The sequence below is a fragment of the Lobosporangium transversale genome (assembly GCF_002105155.1).
Source record: "Lobosporangium transversale strain NRRL 3116 chromosome Unknown BCR41scaffold_70, whole genome shotgun sequence".
Lineage (NCBI taxonomy): Eukaryota > Fungi > Mortierellomycota > Mortierellomycetes > Mortierellales > Mortierellaceae > Lobosporangium > Lobosporangium transversale.
In genome coordinates this window covers 2480-28986 of record NW_019029048.1, presented here as the reverse complement: position 1 = coordinate 28986, position 26507 = coordinate 2480, and the positions used below count along the sequence as shown (strand labels likewise).

Here is a 26507-nt window from a genome sequence, read left to right as displayed (position 1 = left end):
GTTCTGGCGCCAAGCCCTTCACATTTCGATTCAAGCGCTTCCTACTTGCATCATCAGCATCAACAACAACACCAACACCAACAACAACACCAACACCAACAACAACACCAACACCAACAACAACACCAACACCAACAACAACACCAACAACACCAACAACACCAACAACAATATCAACACAAACAGTACCTCCAGCAAAACCAACTCTTTGTATTGCAGCAATTGCAGCAACAACAACAGCAACCTAAATTGTTTTTCCAGCAAAACCAGGCAGAACAACCGTATTCCTTCGAGATAAAGGAAAGACAAATGTCTATGGCAGCCGCATCCACGTTTTCATTGTCACCTCAGGTATCAGACGCTGACAGTGGAGTGGCTCAGCCCACCTCGAGACAGGATAGTGGCCTCTCTATCCCGAAGCCAACCTCAATGTCTTCTGTGGGCTTGAATACAAGTAATGATTTGTCTGGAAGCCCAGCAGACCAATCGCTTTCGATGTCGCTGCTGACTATAGACGAATTAAGAGAAATAGAGGCAAATATCCTTCAAAAGGATATGAGCTCGATACAAGGCCAGTATCAGCAATTGTATCAATCAAGTAGCCACAATGCTGTATCATCCACTTCTTCTTTCCCCTTGAATGCCTCCAACCTAAACGCTTTTTCTAGTCATGATAATTTAGATAACCCTACTACCTCTCCCTACTCGTAATAAAATAATGCTAATAAAATAATGAAGTAATTAATTTTGGTCACGTTTCTGAAATCAGGACACAGCTTGCTTAAGGGGAAGCCGCGCCTGCCCTAACCTTAATCAACATTCATACCATTTTTTCTCATTTGTTTCTTGTCCAGTTCGTTCGACTCGCCCAAAGCGACTCGATCCCTTTCATCTTCAGGATTCATTACATCATCACCATCTGGAAGCCGCTCGACTGACGAGGGAGTGCGCACCAAAGGCGACTTAGATACAACAACGAAGAAATAGCATCAAATTTCGGAAAAAAAATGACTCGAAGAGAAGAGAGCGTAACGTCCTATTCGTTTTTATTTCGTCTCAGTAGTTCTCATTTGCTCAATGCCAATGGTTACGATGATAGTCATGCCGATCTCTATACATAAGCTAATAACTTGGATCACAACTTTGCTTCGTATTCTTTTTTTTTTTTTTTTTTTTTTTTTTGTTTCATATTATATAGACGGACACAGGGTCCACAGACTTGGATATATTGCGGGTGCCAGGGCAACAGACTGCAGAGCCAAAAAAGAGGGTAGCTTATTTTTATGATCAGAATATCGGTAACTACCACTATGGACCAGGACATCCCATGAAGCCGCATCGCATCCGCATGTGCCATAGTCTTGTTATGAACTATGGTCTCTATAACAAGATGGAGATTTATGTAATAATAGTTGACTGTTGCAAAACTTCCTTATCTTGATCTTTATCAGTCAGTGGGACTTTTCTTTTTCCTTTTTTTTTTTGCCGACAAACGAATCTGACCTTTTCATTGTTTTTTACCTTTCGTATTGCTTTACGTCATTGATAGCGAGCTCGTCCTGGAAGTAAAAAGGAAATGACTGCATTTCATACGGATGAATATATTGATTTTTTGTCACGGGTTACCCCAGACAATATGGATGCCTATGCGAAAGAACAAATGAAATGTATGGCAATGGAAAAAAAACTTTTTCTATCATCCTCTCAGCCTCACATACATTACAATATCAAGCCACCTGAACCCATGTCCATATCGTCCATCTTACCGTCTTCAGCAAGGTTTATATTCAATTGGCTATGTTCTCTCTTGAAATCAATAACTGATAAAAAAAGCATCTGTTATATATTGCTTCACAATAGTTAATGTGGGTGATGACTGTCCGATTTTCGAAGGATTGTTTGAATACTGTCAGCTTTCCTCTGGAGGATCTATGGGTAAGTGTACATTACTTATGATGCAGCTTATTGCCTATTTTTTATTGTATCAATGTGAAAAAAAAAAAAAAGAAAAAAAAAAAATCGGTAGGAAATGAAATTACTCAACCCTGCCTTTTTTTTTTCCTCATATTTGCACGATTTTTATTCATACCTACCATTAGAGGGCGCTGCTAGACTCAACAATGGCTCGTGTGATATTGCAATCAATTGGGCTGGAGGGCTTCACCACGCCAAAAAGACAGAAGCTAGTGGCTTCTGTTATGTAAATGACATTGTTCTAGCCATTCTGGAACTGTTGAGATACCACCCTCGTGTTCTTTACATTGACATTGATATCCATCATGGTGATGGCGTCGAGGAGGCATTCTACACAACTGACCGAGTAATGACCGTTAGCTTTCATAAACATGGAGAATACTTCCCAGGCACAGGAGAAGTCAGGGTACATCACATAAAGAAAGAAAAAGAAAAAGAAAGGAAATAAGTCGGACTGATGAGCGGATTATACTAATTCGGACTTGTCGCTCTGACTTGCAATACTTATTCATTTTTTATTAGGATGTTGGTGCAGGGCCCGGAAAGTACTATGCAATCAATTTTCCATTAAGGGATGGCATCGATGACACAACATATAAGAGCATTTTTGAGCCCGTAATTCAGCATGTGGTAGACTGGTACAAACCCGGAGCTATTGTACTGCAATGTGGAGCCGATTCTTTGAGTGGCGACAAACTAGGATGTTTCAATTTGTCAATGAAGGGTAAGCTCAAGAGCAAAGGATATCAATATCAGGCCACAATGGCACTTTTTTACACGGCGTCATTCAGTGAACCATGCAACTCAACACTTTTTTTTGCGTGTACTTCTCTTTAATAGGACATGCTAACTGTGTTGCTTTCGTAAAAAAGCTCAACTTACCATTGTTAATGCTTGGGGGCGGTGGGTACACAATGCGCAATGTGGCAAGGGCATGGTGTTATGAAACAGGTGTGGCTGTGGGGCAAGAAGTTGGTCCCGATATGCCATTCAACGACTATTATGAATACTTTGGGCCTGATTACAAGCTGGACGTAAAGCCTAGTAACATGGACAACGCCAATACACTCGAGTACTTGGAGAAGATCAAACAGCAGGTCTTTGAAAATCTGCACCGATCAAAAGGTGCTCCTTCAGTTCAGATGCAGCCTGTACCAAGAGACTTAGACTTATCGGATGATGAGGATTTGGACGACCCTGACAAGAGAATTCCACGTAAGGCCTGAAGCAATCTATCTATTTTTTTTAAAAAAAAAATTCTTTGAGCTTTTCTATATTAATTTAAAGAGCATAAGCTCAAGCTGTTAACATTGTGATTAACGAAACCCACTTCGCTATTTTTTTTTCTGTTATGCATGTATGTTTGTGATGAAAATAACAGAGAGATTGTGGGACAAGAGAGTTGTACCCGAGAATGAATTTGAAGACTCTGAGGATGAGGAAAACAACAGTCTAAACGGTGTACGATATGCAAAATCAGTCAGAAGTGGACGTGTTTCAAAATCGGATGCTTCTGCTGCAGTAGGAGTGTCAAAAGACCGTAGTCGAGGCACCGTTAACTCTCTACCCGCTGCAGCTACAAAACTAAAGTCAAGCCAATATGACGACAGTATGGATGATAAAGATAAAGTACTCAATGAAAAATCAAGAGATGGTCAACAAAATGGAACATTGAAATCAACATCTGTCGAAAGAGATGGAGATATTATAATGGATTCAGATGATGTTGCTGCTAATGCTGCTACGACCAGTGCAACGCCCTCTTCTTCAACTATCAAAGCCCCAGCATCCACAACAACAACCTTGAATGACACTGAGATGGCCGAAGCATCATGAGCGAGCATTGCATCGATGTTTCTATAGACCTAGCTTAAAGACATTGCAGCTCCCAAAATAAAATAAAATATAAATATAATGTAAAGACAAGAATGACGCTGCAGATTATATTTGGGATTCTGATACGACATTAATTTTATTGAATTTTTTGTTTTATTGTTAATTTTTTTTATTGATCTCACCAAACGACAACCTCCAAGATCATGAGTCTTGTGCAAGGATAATCTTTTTGGACGACATTCGTTCTTGTTCTTCCTGATCCATCTCAATCTAATTGAACAACACGAAGATCTAGACAGTAAGTAACAAATAAGACTGGGTTTTATTACTATTATTATATCTTTCTGTAGGAAAGCTCACCTTGCGTTTCAAAGATACTGGAAGTTCTGAGTCTACTATATTCATAGCTTGATCTGAATCAAGAAAACCAGGTACATGCTTCTCTTCTTCATCCTGAAATGATGGCATCTCTGGATCTTTATGGGAGCTTTTATCTGCTAATGGACTCGGTTGTGTTGTGCTTGTCTGCATAGGCGATATCGTTGTCGTCATTATAGACGGATCTGTTGCAGAGGCAGTAGCCACCGCTGCTGCTGCTGCCACTGCGGCCTCTACCAAGGCAGCCTGACGTTGATTAGATCGAAGAAGATCTGCGTGACATGTAGCATGATATATCTAAAAACAATGGACATAAATATTAATCAAATAACTATGCAATTAAAAAACGTACACTTCCAAATATTGTTTTTTTTTTTTTTTTTTTTTTTTTTTGATTACCATTCTGTCAACAACTGTTGCATTCTTATATGACCACTCTTCCTCTATATCGTTCCAAATCTTGATAAACTTTTCTTTGCAGACAGAACAGCCCTTGGCAATCGTATTCATGGCCGCTGCTACGGTTATTGTATCCTTTTCATCCGCGCGCAATTTGTCAATAAGTGACATCTCAGACACGGTTTGTTCCTTAAGTGCATTGATTTCCTCTTGTAGCGCCTGCTCATCTTTGCTAGTCTTGCTTACACTAGATCCAAAGTCAAAGAACACAGATTGTTGACTTTGACTAAGGTCAATCTCACGCGAATGGATCCAATCCTTGAATTTTAAATTAATTAAATTGAAACAATATGAAGGCATTAGATTGAGGACAAAAAAAAACCCAGAAAATAAAACCGTCTAAAGAAACCACTATTCTTACTTCTTCTCCGACAAGCCAACTGCGTGAATGACTCTTCTTTGCTTTATCCTTCATTCGCCGGTTTTGACGGAAATGCCAGTCTAAGTGTGCATCCATTTTCTTCTGAGCATCTGCAGACTTTGGACAACGGTATCCGCATTGATTGCATTGCAATGGAGGTGTCCCATACATGACTTGAATCGCCGCAGGTCGTCTCCTAAGAATATGCGAACCAAATGTACAAATCAGTTTTTTATACCACTATTATTTTTATGAAGATTTATGCATCTGGTTGCATCATACCTTTGAATATCTTGGCTTGTCAGTTCGATCATACCAATTGACATGACGCCTTGATCATGCTCGCTTTGGTTGACTTGGGTAATAGATGTGTTTGGAGGCAATGGCGGCTTCGCAGTTGCAGCGGTTGCAGCCGTCATCAATGGCGATGGCGATGGTGATGCTCGGTTCAGATTAGCTGTATTCTGCAGAAGTTGGCTCGTAAGTGTGCCATTAGGGCCCAAAAGCCCCGATTGCATCAAACTGGCAATCAAGTCGCTAGCCGCAGGCGGCACTATAGCTGCAGGTCGGGATGGAGGAATGGGGCTTGCTACAGCTGGGGCTACTGTGGGTGAAGCTACAGCAGCACTCATGGGAATAGATGGCAAAGAAGGCATAGGAGACATCCCTGGCATTGGAGGCATGCTACCTGGGACAAAGGGTAAAGACGTAGCTGGCAGTGGTGCAACCATTGTTTGTGGGCTAGGAATTGAGCCTAGAGGTGGCAAGTGTGGCGCAAAGTGTGGCGGCATACCTGGGAATGGTGGGATTTGAGAGGTGGGTATGACAGAAGCAGCAGACGACGTGGGCTGCTGATGATGAATTGGGGGAGGGATCATCATACCCGGTGGCACTGAAGTCGACACCATGGGTACCACTTGTGGTAAACCAGGTTGTGACATATTAGGCTGAGGAAAGCCGGGAAGTACTGGCACAGATGGCGCAGGTGACGCAGATGGTGCAGATGGTGCGGGCGGTGCAGACGCTGCAGGCAATGCAGATGGTGCAGCGGTCCAGAGCTGAGCAAGCTGCTGACGGATCATGTTAGCATTTTCCGGCGTCAGCTGTGTTGTCTTCACGATTATCTCCAGCTATTAAAAGACAAATCGTGGATGGTATTTTTTCAAAAATTAACAAGCACAAATTAGTGCACAGGACAGAAAAACTTGTCCAACCCATTCACCATTGAACTGATGGCCGAATGCAATTCGCATGCTCATGCAAATCCGCTTCAATATAGAAGCGCTTTCGGAATATAATACAAGAATAGATTGCTAAAATTTCTTTTCTCTATTGACATTTCATGCATGCGCACTTGCAACAATTTTTCTTCATATTTTTTTTTTTTTTTTTTTTTCTGTGATCATTCGTTTCTATGCAAATACGACAGCTTGATACTAGTAAGAATAAAAATTTTGCACGAACCTGTTGAAGAATGGCCACCTGTTTTACGCTGGCTTGATCATTGGGGTTAAGGATAATTTCTCGTTGCTTCTGAAGCATCAACAATTGAATTTCTTGAAGCAAGGCGTTATCAACCCTAGCCTCTACCTGGACAACTGGGTCAGTCCTATTTTGAAGTCCTGGAGATCCATTCCTACCATACTATTCATCATAATGAGGGTTGTATGCGTACATCATTTTTTACAATTGTATAAATATACGAAAGATGTAGTAGAGGGATCGGCATTGGATAGGAGAGTAACCATGTTGGCAATAAAGAAGCAAAGGAAAGCAAAACGAGTGAAAATAAAAGAGATATAGCACGGTCAGAAACTCATTGATCGTGACGCAAAGAACGTTCAAGTAAGGACAGCAAGCTTTGAAAAAGTAACACATAAACAAAACACTACAGAAAATATCTCTCCTATATCCCATAAAAAAAGGAAAAAAGAAAAAAGAAAAAAGGCTTTCTACAATGGAAAGCTATCTGAAACGGCTTAAATCATCCTCACTTCATCTAGAAGGCTATAATGTATTGGCCTTGCTCCTATGCTTCTTCCTGTTGTCCTTTAACAACATCCCTATCATTAAATAGGCATGGTGATGACGCTGATATCTGATTCTTAGATAACCACTAATGGTGCATGACACATTACGGCGATGTTGATGCTTCATTATTTTATTTGTGAAGCAAAGCGACGCAAGCAATACTGAATCAAAAGAAAGGACCACGGGTTGGTTCTTTCATGTGGTGTAAAAAGTACCCAGGCCTTTTGATTTTATTCCAGCAACTTTGTCGTAGTCGTTTTCAGACAATATTGCCCCTGCTTTGGCAAAATGCTTGGAACGTCCGCTTGCCAATATGTATTGTAGAGCTCCAGCGTCATTTCTTGCTGGAATAAATCAGATGACACTGCCGTTCCTAAAATACACTAACACTAATGAAACATAAAAGAGGGCGTCCAAATGAGAAATGCATTAGCAAATGATCCTTACCATACTCCCCTGCCCATGGCTAAAAGAGCTCTCGTGCGATCGATCCGTAAAATGAGGATTGACGTGCATCGATGGATGCTGCCGGTGTTGATAATTGTGTTGTTGTGGCTGCTTCTGCTGGCGCATTGACTGTACCCCACGCTCAATCCTTGCAACCAAATCCCTAGGGAAAAGTGGAGTGTTCCAGTTAGGCCAAGTCCCCAACACCTTTTCGAAACTCGCTTTTGTGGCAGCATCCACCACTTGGTAAGCATCCAGGAATAGGTTGACGATTGTTCGAGCAAAGAGATTCAGATAGGGTCCACCAACATTTTTGATGATAGAGTCAATAAGATATAAAGTTGGAAGTTTTTGACTTGGCGGAGCCTATTTAAATAACAACGAAATAATAAAAAGATTAGAAAAAAAAAAAAAAAACAAATCGTCCAAGCGATTTATATCGATATAACTGCAAAAGCCAAGACAGGCAGATGATGTTCATACAGTTCTGATTCTTTCTTCAATTGTCTGGACAATAACTTTTGAGACACTGAGATTATCGCCAGCGGCGATGGTCAAACTCGTAATGATAGGCTTGGAATTGAAAGTCAATGTAGCAAGCTCATTCCGGTACTGCTGTCGGACTTCAAAAGGATCTACATTATTTTGGTGTCCTCCGTTGATCTGGCCATCATGTGACTGATGCGCAGGCTGTTGATATTGATGATACATGAGTGTACAGATTCCCGGAAATAATCCACTGCGATTCGGTTTGTAGGTGTCGATAATGTCGCAGTGTAGATCACGTGAACAAAAGAGGATTCAACAAATAGACTTGATTATGATGCAAATGATCCCTTCGATGAAAAGCTGACTAAGAATATTGATAAGAGTGATAGAAATAACTGGAAAGAAAAAAGATGAAAGAGATGAAAGGGTGCGAAAAATGAATTGATTACGATCATCCACCTCGTCTCAAGGCTTATATCACAAGTGCCGACGGGACAAGCCACTTTTTTTTCTCCTCAAATGAAGGCTCTTGGGACCTGACGAAATGAAACACGCATCTCTGTCTCTTTGTTCTGGTCAGGAAGAAAGACATGTCAACTAGCCAGTCACAAACGTCCTTGGGCCATGATCGATATTATCATGACAAGAAGGCGTTTATTGCAGCACAGATTCGCCTGCTTGAAGCGCCTATACAGCCGTCACCCGATTGGAGACGACAGCGTGCACGCCTGGCAGCAGAGGAAGGATCTCGAGCTACAATCCCGGAAACCGTTATCACCGCCGTTCTGACCAAACGTGAGTGTCTCTGACCTCAAAGGTCGAATGGTTAATGGCTTGCTCATAAATTAATAAACGCCAGAAGTAACCTTCATGTGTATTTATGTATATCCGTCGATAACTAGTCCACTCTACCAGCAAAAAGTATTTACGATTAACCTTTAACAATCAATCTATACGACAGTTGCTGGAACAACTGGAAAGAAATCAATATGAACTTCGTAAAAAGACGAGACAAGGTGGGATAATCATAAGGACAAAATCCACGCAGGAGCTGCTTAATTCAGACTGGATCGACATGTTTCCAGAGACTTGGCAGCAGAATAATCAGGTGGATAATGATCCGATGTCCTCTCTTTCATATCACAACGCGTCATCCTCCTCAACAAGGCCCTTGGTTGCCACAGTCAATTCATCTAAACTTCAAAAATATGCTGATCTCAGGTCAAGGGTTGTGGCTCTACAAGCAAAGTACCAAAGTTTACTTGACAAGCATGAGTACTACAAGGTAATGGTCTTAATCTTGACCCATACATCTGCTCTTAATTCGGCTCAAGGCCTTATAACTGAAGTAATTTTATTCTATTACAATTACTCGTTTCCGTTAGACCCTACAATCTGAGATTCGGTGTCTGGATACTGGTGATATGCAAAGAAACATGTTAGCACCAAACTCACAAGCTGTTCAGGAATTGACAAAGATGAAGGAGCTGTGTAAACTCCATAATACCATAAGTTTTTTTTTTTTTGCCAGATGAGAAAATTCAAATGTTGCAAGCCATCTCAATGACATTCTTGCCTTCCTTTTCTTATTTTTTTTCCGCGAAATAGTACCAAGGTTAATCAGTATTCTCGAATCAAGGAGGAATGTTCTTATAGCAAAGCGGAAAGAACAGCCACTTGCGACGAATAGAGGTAAAAAGATGTGCTGATTTCCTCGCTCCCTTTGCATTATCTTCCTTTTTACGTGACCTGGTTCATCTTTTATTTGTAACTGTTTTTTCTTCAGATATCGATGTCATCAAGCGTCAACGGCTCCAACCTACAAATCCCCTCGATACTATCATGGAGTATCTTCAGAATTGAAATATCCCAATTGTATCACTCACTGCCAATCAACTTTAAATGGCACAAGTAATAATCCCAATGCACATATATATTTTATTGATTTTTTTTTTTTTTTTCTCTTTATTTTTTACAGCTTATTGTAATACGAAATAAAATTTGCATCGCCTTGTACTTTATGACACCCAATTTTTAGGCCATGATTGTCTAACTTATTCCATGCCATTGTCAGCCTTCAATGAAGAACGTCCAGCTAAACCGAAAAGTTGAGACAATACATATATTAGAGCATGATCTCCATTTAAGAATCATATAAACATACAACCATAATCAATTAATCTTTACCTCTCATCATCTCATCAACCAGCAAAAAGTTGGTTGCGATTACAGATGCATTCTGAATCATATTACGAACAACACGGTAGTTATCCCAAATACCTTCCGCAACGGGGTCTAATGTTTCTCCACTTTGAAGATCAACGCCTACAATGTGACCGTCTTGATATTCTTCTTGCATGGTTATGATGACATCCATGGGGTCAAAACCGCCGTTTGAGGCAAGTGTCTTTGGGATAACCAAAACGCCCTCAGCAAAGGAGGTGATACCAGCTTTGACACGACCTTTGACTGTGTCTTTGAATTTGAGAAGGTGTGAGTGGAGAGCGACTTGGAATGCTCCTGCACCTGGTACTACTAAGCCATCCTCCAGTGTGTTTTTAACTGCACGAAGACCATCACGGATGGCGTCCTTGGTCTGGTGAATCGTATGTGGGTTTGGTCCTGGAACAGATGTGGCATGCAATAAATACTTTAGAAATGTTGCACTTTAACAACACAATTTACCATACATCTTGTAAGTATTGGGTCTACATACCTTTGATAAGAATGGTGGCTGAGCTAGGCTCCTTGACATCCTCAACAAATGTAAATTTTTCTTCGCCCAATGTGTGCTCGTAAATGGTTCCGGCCCAACCCAAAACCTCAGGCGAAAGGTCATCGACCGAGTTCTGAGCAATACCGCCGCAGATCAGCTGCATGCGCTCCATGTTTCTTCTCTTTGCACGTCTCAGAGCGAGGATTCCATTCTTGGCCAAAACATCGAGTGAAAGGGGATCGATGCCTTTCTGGTTGATGATGACAAATCCCTTGCCTGAATCACCGCATACCTGCTTCTTAAGATCAACGATTTTCTTGAGCTTTTCATCCACGAATTTACGTTCGGATTCAACCAGTTTCTCTCTCTGCTCTGCAGAGCTGTAAAAGAACCCAGAATTGATCTCACTCTTCTCATATTCCAACGAAACATTGAGAGTAAGAACATATGCATCCTTAACCTTCTTGGGCATGTCAGGGTGTCTTGCACCATGATCCATGACCAATCCACGAACAAGACGTGTGTCGGTTTCGCTCCTGTGCTGCATCGCCATGATCTCCACCATATGCAGATCAATGGGTTCATTTTCGCGGTAGATAGTAAGGACAGCATCCACTACAGCCTCTGTGAGAGTATCGGCCAATGCACGGTGGACTTTAGTACGGAGAGAGGTGCGGGCGACGGAAAGAAGGAGTTCGCGATCAATTTCTTTCTTGACAGCGAATGTATCCAGGAACTATGCGCCATAAAAAAGATGCTACTAATTAGCCCTTTGCCTTTTTTCTTCTTTTTATACAACCTAAACAATATTATGAAATCTGCTAATCAATTCAAAAGTACCAAGAGCGACTCCTTTTTAGCAAGCTCGAATCCCTCTGTAATGATACGAGGATGAAGGCCTTCAGAAATGTGGCGATCGGCCTGCTTCATGAACTCCCCTACGAGCATAACGATCGAAGTAGTGCCATCTCCAGTGATTTCATCCTGAGCAGTTGCTGCGCGTGCGATCATGGCTGCGGTCGGGTTTTGGATTTGCTAAAAACGACAAAGTAAAGTGGTATCAATCATACATTGAAAGTTGGAGATCTCTCAAAAAAACAGTGTCGTTTGATTTGCATTAAGTGCTGCTCGCTATACCATTTCGCTTAAGAGGACTTTGCCATCCTTAGTAAGTTTGATATCGCCAGCACCGCTAACTAGCATTTTGATAGTTCCCTTGGGACCAAGGTTGGAGCGAACGACCTCCATCAAACCAACAGCGCCATTGATGTTCAATTGCAGGGCCTGGCCACGACGAGCAACTTCGGAGTTGGGGTTGATGAGTGAGACAGCAGATGCTCCAGACCTAATGTATTAAACATGGGCGATGATACAATGTCAACAAATGTGTGGTCTTGATTGGCATACTACAGCTCATGTTGTGCTGCCATTTTGTTCAGGTTGGGCAGATCTCGTGTTGTGATAATCGAAGTTGAAATCAGCAAGAAAACTTTGCTATACTCTTTCCACAAAGCATTTTTGCAGACCTCCACCCCTGACTTACATGATGATGGATGTTAAAGGTTGAAGAAAGGAGAAAGGATGATGTGCTGATCTGATGCGCGACCTTAGAGTAGTTTCTGTGGCCTCTCGTATATGCCAGTACCATAGAAGTCGAGAGAAGGAAGTCCTTAAATTTAGTACAGATACAGCCCAAACTACGTCACACGGCCAAGATTGTGCTGATCAAATGCGCGATACCGCCACGGCATTCTTGATCCGTTTCTTCGGACGGCAGTCCCTCGTCACCAATCTTTATTATATCTAAACGGGTACACATTGCAGTGAATTAAATTCGGCTCTATCCTAATCAAGGTCAGTCGCTTGGAGGACCCCAAGAGCAAAAAAAATAACAAAGAGTAATTCATGGAGGTTGATCTGTATCAACAGTTTAGCACAGCCAAGTAGGCAACAGAAACAAAATATTCAGACTAAATAAAGAAGAAGCAACACAAAATGAGCCGTTACCATAGTCAAAGCATTTTTCTCGCGAGAACGCCTCATCTTCATATACCCACACCATAGTCTGGACATAAACTTTTATGCAATTGTACATTGATCCAATGCTTTCTAACCCACATTCCTTATCTTCTTTTCGTCTATACTCCATTGTGTTCCCTCTCTTTGTTACAAATGTTGCAGCCGTAGTTGTAGTTGATATATTGTAGTGTGCGGGCAAGCAGCATAAGGGAAATTGTAGTTATTGGAGGCGGATGTTGTCTTGCTCAATGTTTATTTGTTTGCCACAGATAATAAAAAAAAATGCAGTGCATGGCCACGGTGATTGACGTCCTAATTCATTTCTCAGTTGTTTTGAATTGTATCATGTAATTAATATTTTATACCTGCATGGCTCTCTACTTTTTGTTTCTCCCCCAAGTACCGCCCTTTTTTTACCTTTTATTTTGTTGTCTTTTTTTTTTTTTTTTTTTTTTTTTTTTTCCTTCCTAAAAGTTCATTCATTAACCTTATAACATTATTTCATTCCGATTCTGTTCTCGCATCCGGTCTCCTTTTCCAAGAGACCGAAGTGAGTCCATTGGATTCATCTCGCAAGCAACTTAGTCGCAATTCTCCTCCGCCCAACTTCTCTACGACCCTATCCCCCACACCATGCGACCACTTACTGCGTACGAAGCTGCCCATGCTCACTCCTCGAATAAGGCACAGTCGAACCTACGTCTACGCCCTCGCAGGCGCTCGCTCATAGGTCGTTCACGAGCGTAAGTTACGCTGCTCCTCACTTCTTACCCTATCACACATACTCTTCAAAACATCCAACATCCTTAGAATTTCAGGCATCGCAGGTTCTTTTGAACCAATCTTTTGTCTGTGTGAGAACTATGAACTTATTTATTTATTGATCGTTGACCAATTTGTGACACAAAAATACTAAATCCAGTCTAGCAGAGCGATCTGTTCCTGAATTGTCTGTGATTTTAATCTAACTGACTGTCCTTATTTGTATCCATCATGTCTCCATGTAGGATGACAGTAGGTTCACTCCGTCAGCGCTCAGATGACGAAGGAGATGAACAATTAATTATCTCAATAAGAGATCGCGCTTCAGTCAATAGTCAAACTGGCGCACCTTTACAAACAAACGGCCAGGCGCTGCAAGAGTATCTCATGGTTTTAGCGCCGCAACGCCTTCTTTATGAGATCCAGATGGCCTCAGGATGGGACCAAGGATTCCCACCGGAGGAGCTTGTAGGACTGATGCGAACATCAACTGGTAAAGGATGGCATACACCAAGGTACTATATATGACAGCCCATTATTTGTTTTGATTATCATGAAACACACCATTGACACAATTTATTGCTGCGATGCGGTATTTTGAACCACATTTCATAGGTTTTGTAGTTATCCACAGGATTTGGTGCTTCGTTTTTCGTGTGGAAAATCAAGGATCCGGAAAATTCAAATTTTATCACACCAATACAAAATTGCTAGCAGGCTGGATTTTTGGATGGGCTCCAGAAAAGGCGCTCAATCCATAAATACAGGTGATAATGGGACTCAGCCGAATGATGAAACGCATAGAGAGCTAGATTCGGTTGATAGGGAGCGTAGCAACGCCTTGGACGAAGTGGAGGATGGTTTGGATCTTGCTCCACAGATGGAGGTTAGAAAGAAGAGTCTACCCGTACTGCAATTTCAAAAACTTGGCTCCATTTCCTTTGACAGTAACACGGAATCAAATTACTCTAAGCGAGAGCTTAAATCGATCAATGTTGATGTTGAAGGCGAGTACTTGCGTGTTGTCATTCGTCAGTGCCACGTGAACCCCTTGAACATTTATCATCAGGTCGCAATACTGGCATTGAATGTACTTGGCGAACCACTCGAGGACGAGCTTCATGGAGAATCGGAGCGACTACATTTTGACGACTGTGAGGTAGTGAATGGACCTGGTCACGGACTTTCAGAGCCATCCACCGCCTACTCCCTGAATCAGATAACGGAAATACCTGAAGTGCCCAACCTGTCGGAAGCAGTGAATGGATTGACTATAGTGGAGATTCAAAATCAACCCCAGATTTATTTGGATCAAGACGTGCAGAGGCTGTTGTTTGGATTTGTCAAAGCGAAGCAAGACGCAGTAAAAGGTAAATGCCGGAATCTATACATAGGAAATGGATATCCATGCTTGAAAAGTCCTCTTTGTAGCTGATACTTGCAATTTGTAACCTCTGCTGTACTGTTGCACCATATCTCAGTGGAAGATTTTGCATCAGCGAAGCTCTATAAGGCTGGACATGACAAACTGCTAAAGGTACGCCACTATGACTTATGATTTTATACTGACTTTTTCTATTTGACTGCTGCTTGAGTACATATTGATTACATCTTGCCTACAGTTTGCGGATGAAATTCAGGCCCTAGATATTGAAAAGCAAAGAGCGGCGGATAATGATGAGTTCGATTTGGCGCAAGAGCTAAAGGTAAAATAATAATAATAATAGTAATAATAAAAGTAAATGACAATAGAACCCTTACTATAACTATGCCTATTTCCTCAACCAATCCTAACAATCTACATCTGCTTTTATGCGTGCATATCCAGGCCAAAGTTGCAGAGGTAAAAGCGAGGATGAATAAGTATATGTCTTTAAGTGGGTTCCACATCATTTCGAATGAGGATAGCTCTATCGTTTCGTTGACTGCTCCGGAGGTAATCGAGGATGAACAACATAGCGACAAGTCGAATAGCACTTCTAGGGTACGGATTGTTGTTATTGCCATAACAGCAGGAGGAAATTGACGAACTTTTATGCGACAAAGAATTCACACATTTACCATTGATCCGATAGGTTATGTCAACGTACGATTTATATAAATCAATAGATATGCGTAACGCGTCCGGTAGCAGCATAGAAATCCATGGGCAGCAAATCTCAGTGGACCGCAGACGTATCCCTCCTGCTGCGACACTCAATCGCACATTCTCAGCGGCCAGTGACAGCTCTGATGCGGAAAAAGTGCAACGAGGATCATACTCAGTAAAATCACCGGCATCACTCTTAAAGGCACGCTCGCGATCTTCTGAAACTCAAAAGGAATACATTGAAACAACTTCTTCAGCATTTTCGTCTATATACAGCGTTACACCATTGTTTAAAGGAAACCCTAAAGACCAGCAATTAAATAGCTTGGGTATTGCGGACGACAATTCAGATGGCTTAAATACTCAAGCTTTCACTGGATATGAAGAGATCAACAGCATCCAGTTGAATGAGCTGACAGAGCAAGAACAAGTGAGCTTTGCTGCGTCATTGGAAGCCTTCCCTAGAAAAGTTATATCCTGTCTCCTTAATCGGGAGCTACAGCTGCGACTCTACGCTATCGAGTATGTGAAAGAGCATTTAGAGAACGAGAATGCCTCCGAGGACACTGATCATAGCAACGATTGGGTAAGTAACGATAGTTGGAACATAGTTCATGCGTAGTGATCGATTTTAGGTTAAGAATGCACTCTGACGCCATGCGCCATTTCAGATAATGCTTGCACGTGCGGCCTTCCAAGTTATCTCAATTGTATTGTCAGACACGCGCGAGAAAGTTGTCACTCTTGCATTGGCACTTCTTGATCAGACCGTTAGTAAGTACTTTGAGTACTTGGGATGGACCATGACGAATATTATACCTGCATGTCACGAAAGGCTCACCTAATCATACTCTTCTTGCTATAATAGAGTTTTCTTTGCAAAATGAGGTTCCAAGTTCTGTAGCCTATCGGTCTTTGGAGCCCATATTTTCCCAATTGCTCGTGAAAGCATCTGATCTCAACACGCGTGTTGTTCAAGGCACCCTCGACCGAATTGTGATGCTTTGCAACTCCTTCAGATCCAGTCCCTACGCAATCTTGCCGTTAGTCTTCAAGCCAGCTAAAAGTACAGTGCTCTACCGCCAGGCGCGGTCTAGAATTGAAATCGTAGTTAGGCTGGTGGATGAATTTGGCGTGTTTGACAGAAAAGAAAGCAAAGGAACCCCCGGTGGCCTAAACTTTGAGGTATGCCGTGCATAATATGTACCAAATGTTGATAAAAAAAAGCCCCACCTTAGTCAACTCCTTTAACCATTCATTTAAAACGGACATCATTATCTCTGTAGAATATTACAGAGTTTGCCATCCCATATCTCAGCCATACGAATGGCGAGGTACGTATTGCGGCACGGAAACTGATCATTGATGTGTGCAAGTTCCTGGCCAAGACAAGAGTGGAGCAGTTCCTGCCTGGCGTGAAGCCATTGATCATCGAGGTAATTCATTACTACAGTTGACATTTCAAGCTTGGCATGCAAAGTGAGGTGAATGAGATACTGACCTAGAAACTATGTAAACAATACTATAGAGCATCCAAAAAGAGTTGATTCCAAAATTTGCAAAGAAAGTCCCATTGGCGCCATTGTCTTCTCAATCTCGGCCGGCGGCGCAAAGCACGAGTACGACGCAAGTGAGCTCGCGATTACCAATGAGCACATCGACCCCTACATCAGGAACGAATAAACGGCGTCAGGCACCTGTATCAATAGGAGTAAATCTTCATATGGATTCACTGAAGAGCCTCTTGGTAGAGCCAGGCTCTCCTGGCTTGGCAAGAACTAGCCGCCAATCTTCAAGGCAAAGATCAGACGCAGCAATGGCTCACCAAGCACGTTTGAAGATGCCTCTAAAATCATCCGCTAAAGCCCAACACGCAGTTTATACAGGTATGCTCTTTGATTTCCCATCATAACTTGGATGCATTTGCATACGCTCGAGTCTAACATTTAGGCCTTTGTTGTAGGTGTTCCACGGTTAGTTATTAAGAAACAAGCTACACTTTCGCCAGATGATGAAAACGATTCGACAGCATCAGAGGACATCAAAGTATTTATTCTTGTTTAGAGTTTAATCTATCATTGATGCTATCGCTTTAGCTACCTTTTTTTTCACACAACGTCTATTGTAATGATTTAAACCTTAGCCTCTAGCTTCCCGGGCAACGCCCATATCATATAAGGCGACTACCAGGCCTTTACAGTCTAGATCCAAGTCAGGGTCATCCTTGTCGACCAGGGAGCCTAGACATGGTATAAAGTCAGAGAACTTATCAGGTAGCGATACACAAAAAGGTCCAGAAGATGTATCACGATCTGTCAAGGACCGCTTCTGTGTATTCTGCGATGAACACAATAATGCGTTCACAGACGAAGGATTGATAGCGCACTATTGGAATGACTGCGCCATGTTGGCTAACTGTGCTCATTGCAAGATCGTAAGACATTGAGTGGCTCTTTTTTTTATGAAAAAGTTTTTTGAATGGTATACTTATATCTAGGATTGCTTGGTCTTAATCGTAGATAATTGAGATCCCTACATTGGCCGACCACATGCTCAATGAATGTTCTAAACGCAAATTTGTGAAGCAATGTGAGACTTGCAAGGAAATCATGGCAGCAGACACTTTTCTCGCTCATGTTGCGGCCGGCTGCTTCGCGGTCCCGGAAGCTACTACGAGGTGTCCACTTTGTCTGCTGATTTTACCTTCGAATGATGAGATCGACTGGAAAGAACACCTTTTGACTGGCCAGGGGTGCCCCAAGAGTAAGAAATCCCCAAAGAACCAAAAGCCAAGTGCTCCCCTCTTGAGAAGAACAACCAGCATACTTCCTCCTGTCAATACATCGTCTGCGCGACGGTATACAGCATCAACGGCGCCGATAGCGCTTACTGCTTCACCAACCTCCCCTCTTTCATCCTCATCTTTGTCCTCTACTCGCATCAATTCTACAAGTAGCAGATATCGAGGCAATACGGTCTCTGCAGCCGAGTCACCAGCATCCTCAGTGGCATCCTTTGTAATGGAAGGTACCAAAGCATCGATCCCACAATGCAACGCTTCATCTGTGCCTTATCACATTCAACGCGCACCTCTGCAGTTACAACAAGGATATTTGAGTGGTATTCATCAAAACCAGCCTCATCAAGAATCCATCCATCCGCTGGACCCTATACCTGGTCAAACAAATCCTGATCTAACGACATTTCTCACTTCGCCGCCTCTTGGAGCGCAAAGCTTACATCAATCAGGCAGTGCCTATAGCAATAGCGGGAGTAATAATAGTCGGATTCCAAAGCTGGGGATCTTTCGATCAGCCTCTTCTAACTCTGGTAACTACTTTTACTTTGGCTCTGTTTTTTCATTTCCAAAAAAAAAAAAAAAAAAAATTGACAATCCTCCTCTGGACCAAAATTTTTTTTTTTTTAATAGTGTCAAGCATGGCCTGGAAATAAGCAATAATTAATGAAGTGCAAACTCAAACATGATTAGTTTATAGTAATAATGATGAATGCTAAGAATATCTTTCTTGAAAATGAAACGCAGAATAAAGAACCTCATATTCCAAGCTAGATTTGTTTTTTGTTCAAATTAATAACAAAGTAAGGCTTATAGCTTACAGAACCATCCTCATGCTTGCCACAAACAGCTTTTTGCTGTATCCTCGCCCAACTAACTGTCTTTGAGCGAGAGAAGTCTTGGTACCAAATCTCATGTCATAAAAGTACCAATATCTTAAAATACTGCTTCCTCTGATCCTTTCAGCGGAAGAAAGGTCAGTTGACGCAAGGTTGCCAATAGTGAAATCCTGTCCCCATGCATTCATGATATACCAGACACAGTAAAAAATACGGGTATTCAAAGAGAAAGCTGCTTAGATAGCATCGATCTCATTTTGAACTTGGTCAGTGATGACCGCGCTAGGTTGATACTCCTTTTCGCATAGCTCATCCATTTTCATCCTCAAAGCCCGGAGCCATCACTCTAGGATGTCCCATTTTGACTCTTTGTAAAGAAGAAAGCACATGGTTAGCCCAGCCTGTTTGTCTGCTCTTGATAAAATCGTGAATAGGCAGGTATAGGAATCTTGCCTATAAGAACAAAATATACCAATAATCTGTGAGTGAGTAAAACCAGATCTTGAGGCTATATACATTCTCTTCAATTTGTTAAACAAAAACAGAACAAAAAAAACCCTGCTTGCTTGATATGTGCCCATTTCCTTAGTTCTTGCAACTGAGGCCATACTCCTGATCAGAGTAGACAAAAAAGCTTTGCCTTCTCCTTTTTTATTTTTTTAACCGTTATTGTGTAAAACATTCCTCGTCGTTCCTGGAACTCAGCTCGTTTCAATGAGCGACAGCTCTGCTTACAATATTCATGCTGCTCTCCTTGCATGAAAGCTAACACTCTTCACCAACAGGCAGTAGCTCTAATGCAGACCAATTCTTCTCATTCCCTCATCTTTGTCGATCGTCTACAGGCCAAAATACTTGTCCTCTCTGAGGTCCTTAAAGTAGCTGTTCCTCACCTTGATCTCTAAGGATGGTAGTGATAATCTGAAGGCCTCTAGTCATACTGAACTCGAGTTTTTTTTTTTTCTCTTTATACCAAATAGCGTTAAATAGTCTGGAGATGGAAGCATGAGCCTGTCTACTGTAGGCCTCAGAACCATCTGGATCCTCTATGGAGTAAAAATCTCTGCTTACTGCTAAAAACGTAATAGATGGTTTAGAGTTTGTAAACCACGGTCCCTCATCGCACTGACGATAGGCCATAACAGACAGCTGACGGAACTTGGCACTTTAACGAGATATGTGATTCAAGGCCATCCCGAGAGAACCTGTTTAGATTGATTCGTAAGCAAATATATAGGCTGCCTAAATAGTTTGCATTGTACCGTGAGAAGTTCTAATGTCTTGCCTGGTGACCGCTCCTTCTTCTAGCGTGTCCTAGACGCCTCCGTAGGCCACATCCGACAGCACGAAGCCCTGTATGACTGTAGCTATCAGTCAACTGGGATATGGCCACAAGGGACATTTTTTGCATTTAAATTTCAAGGTACACAAATGTATGCACATCCGTTGCATACTTAACTCAGTCTGTCGAACTGTTTACTGACATGCTTAATGAATCATGTTATATTTTATTATTGAGATAATTGAAATTGTGGATAGGATGAACAGATGTAAATAATATCGTCTGCCCTCCACATGTTGTTTGTCCTGATTCCTTCTTTTTACTTGATTACTTGGCGGCTGTTGTCGTTGCTGGTGCCTTCGCTTTTTTCTTCTTAGGAGTTGTTGTGACGGTTTCATTTTCTGTAGAGTCAGCTTTTCTCTTCTATTTAGCATCGCCGAGTAATCAAATGATACATGTGTTATAGACATAAAATGGACAAGTTAAATAACTGAATGCATATAGATTCTTTTTACGTAAGCGCAACTAACCTTGCTGCTTGCCGCAGCAGTAGCCGCCGGCTTTGCGGCAGTATCCTTCTTCTGCTTGGGGGCCTTAGTCTCCTTGGTTTCTTTAGTTTCTTTGTCTTCCTTAGCCTCTTTAGTAGCCTTCGTTTCCTTTGCGGGCTTCGATCCATCAGTCTTGTTGTCGGTCTTTTTAGGAGCAGAAGCTTTCTTCTCTTTTGAAGGAGCAGGAGTAGCTGTTGTAGCAGCATCGGTCTTTGGCTCGTCAGTATCATCGGCCAACTCATCAATTTCCTAAGGTATCACAATATCACCAGTTTTGAGTTAACATTAGAAAATCTAGCAACTTTTTTCTTCTTTTTTTTTCTTCCTCAGACAGTTATCGATGCTAAAAAAAGCGCTCACCTTCTCTGCAACAACGCTTGCTTTGGGTGCTGCTTTCTTAGTAGCCTTTGGCTTTGCCTCGCCTTCTTTTGTTCCCTTCTTTTCCTTCTCCTTCGAAGCCTTCTCCGAAGCTTTCTCTGTCTTGTCAGACTTGACTGCTGGCTTTGGCGTTGAAGCGGTAGCCTTGTCCTTCTTTTCCTTTGTTGCCTTCTTGCCATCATTATCGTCGACCTTTTTTTCCTTAGGAGCTTTAGTCTTCTTCTCTGTTGATGGGTCCTTGCTTTCTGTGTTTCCTACAGCCTTGGGTGTCTTCGATACCTTGGAAGCTTTCTCGTTCTTTTCTTTCTTTTCTTTGGATTCCTTCTCGGCTTTTGCAACGCTTTTCTCCTTCTTGGGGGCTGCGGTTGTCTTAGTGGCCTTGTCCGAATCTGCCTTTTCGGCCTTCTTGGCCTCCCTGGCCTCCTTCTTTGCTTGCTGCACAGCCTCTTGCCTCTTCTTTTCGTTCTTTTCATTCTCTGTGTCCGCCTTAGTTTGGTACTCGGCTCTGTTTGCTGCTGGTACTGCCTCCCACTTGTCTACGAGTTTTTTGTAGATATCGGCACGCGAGGCATCTGGTGCAGCCTCCTTGATAGCCTTCTGGTGCTCCTTAACATAGATATCGAATGCAGATCGAACCTTCAGAGCCTTGACAGCTTTGCTAGTGCTGCTTTCTTTTTGTGCCTTGTCTTTAGTAGATTTGGAGACGCTACCCTTTTCGGTCTTGCTCTTTTTGGCATCAGCTTTCTTTTGGGCCAGTAGTTTTTTGGCTTCCATTTTTTTCCTCTTCAATGCAGCAGCTTTTTCTGCCTTGGCAGCAAGCTTGGCCTTCTTGATCTCCTGTTTCTTGGCTTTCTTCTCTTTAGCCTCAATCGCAAGCTTTGTGAAATTGGGTATGAGAAGAATAAAAGTATGATTTAAATTAAATATATATAAAAAGAGACAGATCTGAGCTTATGGCTTCATTAAAGGCCAACTATTACCTTTTGTGCGCGGGGAATGAGCCCAGAATCCTCAGGTTTCTTCAGGAAGACCATCAATCGCTCAATTATAGCATCCTTAAAATTAATTATGAGGGGGAAAAAGAAAAAAAAAAAAAAAAAAAAAAAAAAAAAGTTCACATCAGCTCAATCAATAAAAGTCGCAAGACAAAGAAAAAAAAAAAAAATACCTTATCACCACCGGTTTCGAGGTTAAAGAGGTCAATGAGTTCACGCAGGCCGCCAACAGTCCATCTGCCAAGCTTCTCTTCAATAGCCTCCTCTTCTTTCTATGATATTATGAAGGTCACATGCATATTATTCAAAGAGCAAAAAATGTGATGGGAAAATTAATATCAGAGCTTGAAAAATGATGAATTTTTTTTTTTAATTACCTCGCTAAGATCAGGGAATCCATGGAACTCGCGTAAGTTGGCTTTGAGGGCCTTGGGAACTCCGTTCCTACCGAACAGAAGGCGATGGAGCCCTCGTGCAGTCTCGTCGATCGCCTTTAACTTGTCAAGATTATTATTGACTATTTAATATAAAACAAAATGTATTTAATTTATGAAAGAAAAAAAAATACAGAAATAAATGTAGATGGCACAGCCAAACAAGAAACGCGTTTTTTTTTTTTCCTTTTCTTACCAGTTGGAATATCGCACAGCTTCTTGCCTTTGCCCTGTTGTTAAATGAAAACATTAGGATGCAATCAAAAGGTTAAAAATTACACCGGACGAGCGGGCGCAATACAAATATGGGGACATGCTTCATTTTTTTCCCTCAAGCTGCTATTCAGTACCTGTGGGATGACAATGGGCTTCTCAGTTTTCTCAGGAGTAACAATAGCGAAGCGTTCGACTTTTTTGCGTTCACGAGGGCCTGAGACAGGGACTGAGCGATGCAAACATCATGTATACAAAAGCGGACAGCCAAGAAAATAAAATAAAAAATAAAAATAAAAATAAAAATAAAAAAAAGACGTATTGTATTGTTAGTGGACCATGACGACCGAAGACTTGCTCAAAGGATCCAAACATGAGAAGACGCGTTTTGAGTGGCTGAAAATGGATAGAGAGATTAAAACAATCTTTTATCCAAGGTTTGCTTGTATTTCAAATAAAATAAAATTTATGTGTATGCGCGTGTGTGTCTGTGTGCAGAGAAAAGAAATGAGCAACTTACGAGGAACAACTGGGTCGCGAGGAATGTAAACTTCAGAGTCAGAAGAATCGGCAGAATCAGACATGGTGGTAATAGTTGGTAGTTAGTACAGAGTAGATGAAGGTGAAAGCAAATGTGAGCCAGATAGAATGGATGAATCGAATGAAGAGATGGCTCGAATGTAAAAAAAAAAAAAAATGGTATGAATGTGTTGTAACAAAAGAAAAAAAAAAAAAAAAACACGAAAATTGAAAAATTTCACATTTTTGGGTTTTCAGAAAAAAATAATTCCCGAATTGACGACGCGTCGTGTGCAGGGGGGAGAGGAATAAACATCAGCTTTCTGTGGCACTTTCTGTAATACCAAATGCATACCCCCTGCTCTGTCACTTCCCCTCCTCCTTCTTTATTGCTTCCAATCTTGGAAGATCGCCAAAAGATCGCTGTGCGCTCACAGACTCAGTATCGCCTCACAAGTAATTTTTTTTCTATTTTTTTTTTTTTTGAATGTCGAGCAAACAAAAAAAAACTCTGTGTCAATATTTAACCCCAATCCAGAGTTTATTCCCAGATGTAGTAAGCATGGAAATATGCACATTTTAATCATCGTTCCCTCATGAAAGAGCGGCATACAACGGTGAATTGCCTTCATCGCCTTCATTTACCCTTTACTCTTTATCTTTTTCATATTTTCCTTCCTATGCTAGCAACTCTCTTCTGTGTAGTCAATCTTTTTACTGATACTCGAGATCCCAGAACTATTTAAAATGAATAAATTGCATATGATCCCCGAGGTTAGTCCTCATCTTTCTTTTTCGATGTGGTAGAAAAATGAGAATAGATGTGGTGGGACAGACAAGGGCTGGTGGCTCGGATAATGGACATAAAGACCTCTTTTGTCGTCTTAGTACTCCATACCCCTGCAGGGTACGGTACTATAAACTGTTTCAACATAACAACGGTATCCTGATACTCGCTTTGCTGCTGCTTCCTTCGACGCTTGACTTTAGGTCATTATCCTATCACAGTCAAAATCCACTCAACGTGACTCCACATACTACTAAGCGATACAACAACAGGTCTACTATGTTTTCGGACCCGCCATGCACTAGGCTCAATATAGCACGTAGATATCACGCACCAAAATCCATGCCCACTGGATCCTGATCCCCAAATAATAAATACTCTCCTACCCTTAATACAAGCATCTATTTCCTCTTTAAAGCGGACAACGATCTTTACATTTTGGCCCTTGAACATACCATGTAGCGGGCTGAGAGTGATAGTGCCCAAGCTACAAGGTTTCTAGTACAGCCATGAAAGATCAGTAATATGAGAATAAGTATCTCTCAGTAAAGGGTGTGCTATGATGTGGATTGTATATGGCCCTTACAAGTATTAATACCAATGGGAGACCCAGTGCGATGACGTTTAATTTGTGAAGGGAGGACTTATAGAGCAGCTAATAACTTGTAGTTGATGAGGTGATTTGGCAAAGCAGGGTTGCTCGCATGTTTGCTGAACATATCGAAATGACTATTGAGAATTCGATACGGGTCCACGCACCAAGAATTCTTTTGCTATCCAAGTCAAGCGTCTATCTGCATCAGAAAAGATCCTAAACATCATAGAGGTTATTTGTATATGAAGCCATGCCTACAGGTTTCATTCAAGGCGCGCCTCGGTTTGTCTAGCGACTATGTACTGTCACAAACCATTCAGCATAGCCCAAGTGAGCGGATTGGAAAAGTACATGTACATTTCCATATGCTTAATTTACAGTGTATACTTCGCAGTTTTAGTACAAACACTGAGGCCGCCTTGTTCGTCTCTCCTCTCAAATCCTATATCACTATATGCGACGGTAATCCTCCATCGACAAGTATATAGGTTTGGAAAAATTGGCGTAATATCGACAGAGGTTCGGATTTTTTCCTTATCCAAGTATCATGGCCGCTAAATCAGGTCTAAAGTCCCTACTGCATTTTTTTTTTTGATGTCTGTCAAAGGAATAAGATGTTTGCACGGCCCCGTATACACCTTATTTACACACAGTGGAACGCAACATAGACTTAAAGCCCAATGAGTTTTCAGAAAGTATGTATTTTTCATTTTTGAAACCAGTTGTGGTAAATATGTGCCAGTTATAAAGCAAAGAAGAAAGGCTTCCTTTATCGAATATTCTAAGCTCATTGTCTCAAGAAGCACTGCATAAAGTATAGAAAAATGGGGTCCATATTGTAGCAATAGCCTAGGCGAGTGATCTTTGCTTTGGCCAAGCTCCGCCTCTCAAGGTTCCGGCGCAATAACCCACACAGTCATCAAAAATGACATGATTTTACTTTTTCTATGGTTAAAATAATTTATACAGGTATTATTCCATATTCTTCTAAGAGTCATTTTAAATCAAAGTAACAAGCTCCACTTGTCTCTCACTCTAACAGGAGCCATCATGCTTAACTTTGTCACGATTAACACTGAACGGACTGTTATATCTAGTATCCTCTTTTGTATAGTGGATATAGTGGCATACGATAAGCACCTAGTGCTCGAAGGAAGAAACAACAGTTTACAATGTGCTTTCCATCGAGACATTTACTGAGGATAATTCTGCGTTGATGAGAAGCACAAGAGCTCCTGTTGAACTTGTTGACATCCAGCAAAAAAAAGTTTGCCGCCGTAGATCAATGTAGCTTTTTGTACGTGACATCTAACTACAATCCAGTGACAGTAACGGTTAGAGACACATTAACGTATTTATGTGATCCCAATGCTTCTTATCTATTGAACGCTTTTATCTGGAGAAAGCCCACCAATCAAAGGCGGATTTTTAGTGTGAATTAGCTGTGAAAGGGGCGTGAAAATATCTTGGATGAAGTTATTTGCACGGACCTCTTATTTGTACGGCCCCATGCACTGCCCCATACACATCTTATTTATACTGCACGGGGTTCTTTTTTT

General features: G+C 41.5%; 7 protein-coding genes across 7 annotated transcripts; 3 read left to right on the top strand and 4 right to left on the bottom strand.

The window, feature by feature from the left end:
- The first annotated feature begins 853 nt into the window (after positions 1 to 853).
- Positions 854 to 3864, top strand: BCR41DRAFT_364210 (hypothetical protein). The gene is made up of 8 exons (XM_022026006.1): positions 854 to 1028; positions 1199 to 1402; positions 1550 to 1667; positions 1861 to 1935; positions 2100 to 2380; positions 2497 to 2698; positions 2815 to 3189; positions 3356 to 3864. The coding sequence occupies exons 1-8, from the start codon at positions 1008 to 1010 to the stop codon at positions 3808 to 3810; spliced, it is 1731 nt and encodes a 576-aa protein (XP_021875754.1). The 5' UTR covers positions 854 to 1007; the 3' UTR covers positions 3811 to 3864.
- An 84-nt stretch (positions 3865 to 3948) lies between these two features.
- Positions 3949 to 8407, bottom strand: BCR41DRAFT_342968 (hypothetical protein). Its single transcript, XM_022022312.1, has 8 exons — positions 7970 to 8407; positions 7487 to 7852; positions 6473 to 6652; positions 5291 to 6138; positions 5009 to 5204; positions 4588 to 4905; positions 4171 to 4485; positions 3949 to 4080 (listed from the first exon to the last, which is right to left on the bottom strand). Exons 1-8 carry the CDS (start codon positions 8195 to 8197, stop codon positions 4012 to 4014), a joined length of 2520 nt encoding a protein of 839 aa, XP_021875753.1. The 5' UTR covers positions 8198 to 8407; the 3' UTR covers positions 3949 to 4011.
- A 126-nt stretch (positions 8408 to 8533) lies between these two features.
- BCR41DRAFT_364204 (kinetochore Sim4 complex subunit Fta4) lies at positions 8534 to 9905 on the top strand. Its single transcript, XM_022026005.1, has 5 exons — positions 8534 to 8770; positions 8878 to 9260; positions 9361 to 9466; positions 9584 to 9667; positions 9762 to 9905. Exons 1-5 carry the CDS (start codon positions 8566 to 8568, stop codon positions 9836 to 9838), a joined length of 855 nt encoding a protein of 284 aa, XP_021875752.1. The 5' UTR covers positions 8534 to 8565; the 3' UTR covers positions 9839 to 9905.
- A 28-nt stretch (positions 9906 to 9933) lies between these two features.
- BCR41DRAFT_364203 (T-complex protein 1 zeta subunit) lies at positions 9934 to 12413 on the bottom strand. Its single transcript, XM_022026004.1, has 6 exons — positions 12235 to 12413; positions 11829 to 12036; positions 11532 to 11726; positions 10692 to 11427; positions 10163 to 10597; positions 9934 to 10070 (listed from the first exon to the last, which is right to left on the bottom strand). Coding segments are annotated over exons 1-6 (1617 nt in total). The 5' UTR covers positions 12237 to 12413; the 3' UTR covers positions 9934 to 10029.
- A 762-nt stretch (positions 12414 to 13175) lies between these two features.
- Positions 13176 to 19128, top strand: BCR41DRAFT_390515 (hypothetical protein). Its single transcript, XM_022028234.1, has 15 exons — positions 13176 to 13453; positions 13718 to 13987; positions 14088 to 14842; positions 14954 to 15009; positions 15095 to 15178; positions 15301 to 15456; positions 15548 to 16147; positions 16233 to 16335; positions 16430 to 16746; positions 16848 to 16997; positions 17090 to 17447; positions 17525 to 17607; positions 17705 to 17995; positions 18081 to 18891; positions 18992 to 19128. Exons 1-15 carry the CDS (start codon positions 13344 to 13346, stop codon positions 19012 to 19014), a joined length of 4167 nt encoding a protein of 1388 aa, XP_021875750.1. The 5' UTR covers positions 13176 to 13343; the 3' UTR covers positions 19015 to 19128.
- A 1562-nt stretch (positions 19129 to 20690) lies between these two features.
- Positions 20691 to 22766, bottom strand: BCR41DRAFT_225374 (hypothetical protein). Its single transcript, XM_022020038.1, has 4 exons — positions 22574 to 22766; positions 22386 to 22460; positions 21388 to 22281; positions 20691 to 21276 (listed from the first exon to the last, which is right to left on the bottom strand). Exons 2-4 carry the CDS (start codon positions 22437 to 22439, stop codon positions 20962 to 20964), a joined length of 1263 nt encoding a protein of 420 aa, XP_021875749.1. The 5' UTR covers positions 22440 to 22460; positions 22574 to 22766; the 3' UTR covers positions 20691 to 20961.
- BCR41DRAFT_225364 (hypothetical protein) lies at positions 22646 to 23748 on the bottom strand. The gene is made up of 4 exons (XM_022020037.1): positions 23568 to 23748; positions 23185 to 23276; positions 23031 to 23064; positions 22646 to 22917 (listed from the first exon to the last, which is right to left on the bottom strand). Exons 1-4 carry the CDS (start codon positions 23629 to 23631, stop codon positions 22739 to 22741), a joined length of 369 nt encoding a protein of 122 aa, XP_021875748.1. The 5' UTR covers positions 23632 to 23748; the 3' UTR covers positions 22646 to 22738.
- Positions 23749 to 26507: the final 2759 nt, after the last annotated feature.

What these genes read in the sequence shown, in the direction of transcription:
- BCR41DRAFT_364203 (XM_022026004.1), bottom strand. An exon ending in AAGTCCTCTTAAGCGAAATG is followed by an intron (nt 11,727 to 11,828) that starts GTATAGCGAGCA and finishes TGTCGTTTTTAG; the next exon opens with CAAATCCAAAACCCGACCGC. An exon ending in CTAAAAAGGAGTCGCTCTTG is followed by an intron (nt 11,428 to 11,531) that starts GTACTTTTGAAT and finishes TATGGCGCATAG; the next exon opens with TTCCTGGATACATTCGCTGT.
- BCR41DRAFT_225364 (XM_022020037.1), bottom strand. Translation starts at nt 23,631, where the DNA reads ATGTCTGATTCTGCCGATTCTTCTGACTCTGAAGTTTACATTCCTCGC. An exon ending in AGCCCATTGTCATCCCACAG is followed by an intron (nt 23,065 to 23,184) that starts GTACTGAATAGC and finishes ATTTAACAACAG; the next exon opens with GGCAAAGGCAAGAAGCTGTG. An exon ending in GCTGTGCGATATTCCAACTG is followed by an intron (nt 22,918 to 23,030) that starts GTAAGAAAAGGA and finishes TATATTAAATAG; the next exon opens with TCAATAATAATCTTGACAAG.
- BCR41DRAFT_390515 (XM_022028234.1), top strand. Translation starts at nt 13,344, where the DNA reads ATGCGACCACTTACTGCGTACGAAGCTGCCCATGCTCACTCCTCGAAT. An exon ending in CTCATAGGTCGTTCACGAGC is followed by an intron (nt 13,454 to 13,717) that starts GTAAGTTACGCT and finishes GTCTCCATGTAG; the next exon opens with GATGACAGTAGGTTCACTCC. An exon ending in ATCAGCCTCTTCTAACTCTG is followed by an intron (nt 18,892 to 18,991) that starts GTAACTACTTTT and finishes TTTTTTTAATAG; the next exon opens with TGTCAAGCATGGCCTGGAAA.
- BCR41DRAFT_342968 (XM_022022312.1), bottom strand. Translation starts at nt 8,197, where the DNA reads ATGTATCATCAATATCAACAGCCTGCGCATCAGTCACATGATGGCCAG. An exon ending in GTTGGCTTGTCGGAGAAGAA is followed by an intron (nt 4,906 to 5,008) that starts GTAAGAATAGTG and finishes TTAAAATTCAAG; the next exon opens with GATTGGATCCATTCGCGTGA. An exon ending in CAACAGTTGTTGACAGAATG is followed by an intron (nt 4,486 to 4,587) that starts GTAATCAAAAAA and finishes CATTGTTTTTAG; the next exon opens with ATATATCATGCTACATGTCA.
- BCR41DRAFT_364210 (XM_022026006.1), top strand. Translation starts at nt 1,008, where the DNA reads ATGACTCGAAGAGAAGAGAGC. An exon ending in TGACTCGAAGAGAAGAGAGC is followed by an intron (nt 1,029 to 1,198) that starts GTAACGTCCTAT and finishes CATATTATATAG; the next exon opens with ACGGACACAGGGTCCACAGA. An exon ending in TTTCAATTTGTCAATGAAGG is followed by an intron (nt 2,699 to 2,814) that starts GTAAGCTCAAGA and finishes TCTCTTTAATAG; the next exon opens with GACATGCTAACTGTGTTGCT.
- BCR41DRAFT_225374 (XM_022020038.1), bottom strand. Translation starts at nt 22,439, where the DNA reads ATGGTCTTCCTGAAGAAACCTGAGGATTCTGGGCTCATTCCCCGCGCA. An exon ending in TCATTCCCCGCGCACAAAAG is followed by an intron (nt 22,282 to 22,385) that starts GTAATAGTTGGC and finishes AATTTCACAAAG; the next exon opens with CTTGCGATTGAGGCTAAAGA. An exon ending in CAAGCGTTGTTGCAGAGAAG is followed by an intron (nt 21,277 to 21,387) that starts GTGAGCGCTTTT and finishes GTGATACCTTAG; the next exon opens with GAAATTGATGAGTTGGCCGA.
- BCR41DRAFT_364204 (XM_022026005.1), top strand. Translation starts at nt 8,566, where the DNA reads ATGTCAACTAGCCAGTCACAAACGTCCTTGGGCCATGATCGATATTAT. An exon ending in CACCGCCGTTCTGACCAAAC is followed by an intron (nt 8,771 to 8,877) that starts GTGAGTGTCTCT and finishes GTCGATAACTAG; the next exon opens with TCCACTCTACCAGCAAAAAG. An exon ending in ACAAGCATGAGTACTACAAG is followed by an intron (nt 9,261 to 9,360) that starts GTAATGGTCTTA and finishes CGTTTCCGTTAG; the next exon opens with ACCCTACAATCTGAGATTCG.